Source organism: Lycium ferocissimum, chromosome 3 (genome assembly GCF_029784015.1).
Source record: "Lycium ferocissimum isolate CSIRO_LF1 chromosome 3, AGI_CSIRO_Lferr_CH_V1, whole genome shotgun sequence".
Taxonomy (NCBI): Eukaryota; Viridiplantae; Streptophyta; class Magnoliopsida; order Solanales; family Solanaceae; genus Lycium; species Lycium ferocissimum.
Window position 1 is genome coordinate 32,145,292 of NC_081344.1, and position 3,474 is coordinate 32,148,765.

Below are 3,474 nucleotides of genomic sequence, written 5' to 3' on the forward strand. Positions count from 1 at the left end.
CAGAAGCTCGAGTCATAGATTCGTGATATTTCCAGAGAGCAGCACCCCCCTAAAAAAGGAGGACTTCCTAGTGACACTATTCGGAATTCGAAAAATAGGGGAGGTGGTATAGACCGTGTTTATGCTATCAGTACTCAGAGTGGTAAAGTACTTCAAGGTGCTGAAAAGAAGGTGATAGATCTCGAGCCAGTTGCTGAAGAAGAAGAGGTGCAATCTGATGCACCAATTATTGTTGAAGAGGTTCCCACAAAAATTCCAATTGTGGAGGAAGTTGCTGATATTCCAGAGGGTTCGAAGATGGCTGACGATAAGAGCAAGTAGACTGTAAAGGGGGCTTTCCGCCCTTTGACTCAGCTTTTCAAATCTAAACCTCCCTTTCCTCAAAGGTTAGTGAAGAAGACGGAAGATGCTAAGTTTTAGAAATTTTATGATCAGCTGAAGCAGTTGTCATTGAACTTTCCATTCTTGGATGCTGTCAAGGAGATGCCTGGATTTGCGAAGTATTTGAAAGATCTGCTTACGAAGAAGAGGTCTGTGCAACATGAAACTGTGAGTTTGACTCACACTGTGAGTTCTATTATTTCGACAACAACAGTCCAGAAGAAGGGAGATCCTGGGGCATTCACTATTCCTTGTTCTATCGGGTATTATGATTTTGCTCGTGCTCTGTGTCATACTGGGGCTAATATGAATTTAATTCCACTTTCTTTTTATAAGCAATCAGGATTGGGGATGCCTAGGCCGACGACTATGCGATTACAAATGGCTGACAGATCTATTAAGAGGCCAGTTGGCGTGGTTGATGATGTTCTTGTACGGGTTGGTGATTTTCTGTTGCCCGCAGATTTTGTGATTCTTGACTGTGTTGTTGATCATGATATTCCCATTATTCTGGGGAGACCTTTCCTTGCTACGGAAAGGGCTCTTATGGATTCAGAAAAGAATGAAATAAATTCTGAGTCAATGATAAAGTGGTGACTTTCTAGGAAAGTAAGGGGATGAAGTTAGCGAGTGCTTATGAGAGCATTTCAGTGATTGATTCTTTTGATATTGTTGATGAAGCTGTGGAATTCAAAATGGAAAAAGAATTAACAGTGGTACCTAATACTAAAAATGAGCTGATTCCGACTCGTATTGTTACTGGGTGGCGTGTTTACATGGATTATAGGAAGTTGAATTCAGCCACTTGCAAAGACCATTTCCCCATGCCTTTTATTGATCAGATGCTTGATCGGCTGGCAGGAAGGTCTTACTATTGCTCCTAGACGGGTATTCTGGCTATAATCAGATTAATATTGCTCTTGAAGACCAGGAGAAGACGACATTCACTTGTCCTTATGGGATGTTTGCCTTTAGCAGGATGCCATTTGGTCTTTGCAATGCACCGGCTACTTTCCAGATGTGTATGATGTCGATTTTCTCAGACATGATGGAAGACATCTTGGAGGTCTTTATGGATGATTTCTCTGTGGTTGGTAACTCTTTTGGTGATTGTCTTGACCATTTGGGTCAAGTACTAAAAAGATACGAGGAGACTAATCTTGTGCTGAATTAGGAGAAGTGCCATTTTATGGTGAAGGAAAGGATCGTTGTTGGTCATAAAATCTTTGAAAAGGGGATTGAGGTCGATCGGGCTAAAATTAATGTGATTTCAAAGCTTCCTCCACCCATTTCAGTTAAAGGTGTCCAGAGTTTCTTGGGACATGTTGGGTTCTATAGGCGCTTTACCAAAGATTTCTCCAAAATCGCGAATCCTATGTGCAAGCTTCTTGAGAAAGAGGCTAAGTTCGAGTTTGATGAAAAGTGCAGAAAGGTGTTTGATGAATTAAAGGAGAGTCTGACTTCTATTCCCATTATTGTCACGACCCAAACCGATGAGCCGTGACAAGGGGTCTGACCTCTAGCGACCAAACACCCCTAAATGCTTATCTGAAACATGCTGAACATCAATAGCCCATAAATGGCACAAACTAATCTCATAAAGAGAAAACATCCGAACTCTGTACAACCTGCATATATATATATACAACATGCGGAAGAACAGTGCAAGCCGACTAGGCTGCTATATATACTGTACACAAAAGAATATAAGCCAACAAGGATACAACGTCTGACTACTACATACAGCTGTCTACAGACCTCTACTAGAATGGAAGCTGTAGAAAGGATGGGACAGGGCCCCGTCGTACCCATCTATATACATCTCAAAAGAATGGCCTACCAAAATAGACTGCAACTCCGGATCAAATGGAGTGCACTGATCGCTGCTGGATAAGGGTCCTACTAAGCTGGACCACCTCCCTGTCTACCTGTACTTGCGGGCATGAACGCAGCCCCCCGAGCAATGGGGAGTCAGTACGGATAATGTACTGAATATGTAAGGCATAAAGACAACATGTATATATATAGAAATCATGGATAAGATCTGAACTCATAAGCTGAAATAACTATCTGCATAAATCTGTATGAACTAGTATCTGTCTGCATATATATATATATATGTATATATATATATATATATATATATATATAGTAGGTACACACCTCATCGTTACATCACAGGCCACACCTTCACCCCCTGTCAAGCGTGCCTTTCTATGTATATATATATCCCCACATCATAGGCCACTCATGGACCACTCATAGGCCACACCTTCACCCCCTGTCAAGCGTGCCTTTCATATATAAAACGTAATATCATAGGTCACACCTTCACCCCCTGTCAAGTGCGCCTTTCACTCATACCCCTGAGAATTGGAAGTAAAGACGTAGTACAAGTAAAACTGAACGACAAGATTCTCAAACAATAAAATGATAGTTTGCCTCTCAGGGGCCTTACTGAACTCATACTACTAGGACAGGAAATCATAAGATCTGTATATGGGGAAAATACCATAGTTGGGGTACGGGAATATCAAAACTGTATTTGTCTTAGTACTTATAAGAATAGAGTAATATGGAAATGCTCTTACTTGTTATCGGTTCATATCATAGGATCATGCCAAAATGAAAGAAAGGGAAAACCTTATCATACCTTGACGTATATCAAATCGCCCAACTTCTACTTCTTGAACTTGTAAATCTACAATTAAGATAACATAAGCCTTAATTAGGCTACTTGCTTTGCTTACTAATCATCCCCAAGCACGTATAAAGCTTAACGAATCATAGACGACCATCTACTTTATAAGCTTACAATGATAACGCCTATATATATCCAAATACACGTAAATCCATCCCTAATCATTTCTTTAAAATAGTCTCATGCCACTACCTTACCCTTCATCAATCTATCACTTCCACAAATACCCTTTCTTTACCTAAAATCACTAAAGCTCTTGATAGCAAACTCAAATACAAGGGTAGGAATCATTTACATACCTTGAGGGGTCAAGAATCCCAAGAATCACTTTAACTTCAACTCCCTAAGCTTCCCATTCTTGGAGAAACCCTAGAAACAACCTTCTTCTTCAC

The 3,474-nt window shown here is 40.5% G+C and overlaps 1 protein-coding gene across 1 annotated transcript; it reads left to right on the forward strand.

Annotated features, from left to right (window-relative positions):
• Positions 1-483: 483 nt before the first annotated feature.
• On the forward strand, positions 484-978 carry LOC132048834 (uncharacterized). The gene has a single exon (XM_059439520.1). It carries the CDS (start codon positions 484-486, stop codon positions 976-978), a length of 495 nt encoding a protein of 164 aa, XP_059295503.1.
• Positions 979-3,474: the final 2,496 nt, after the last annotated feature.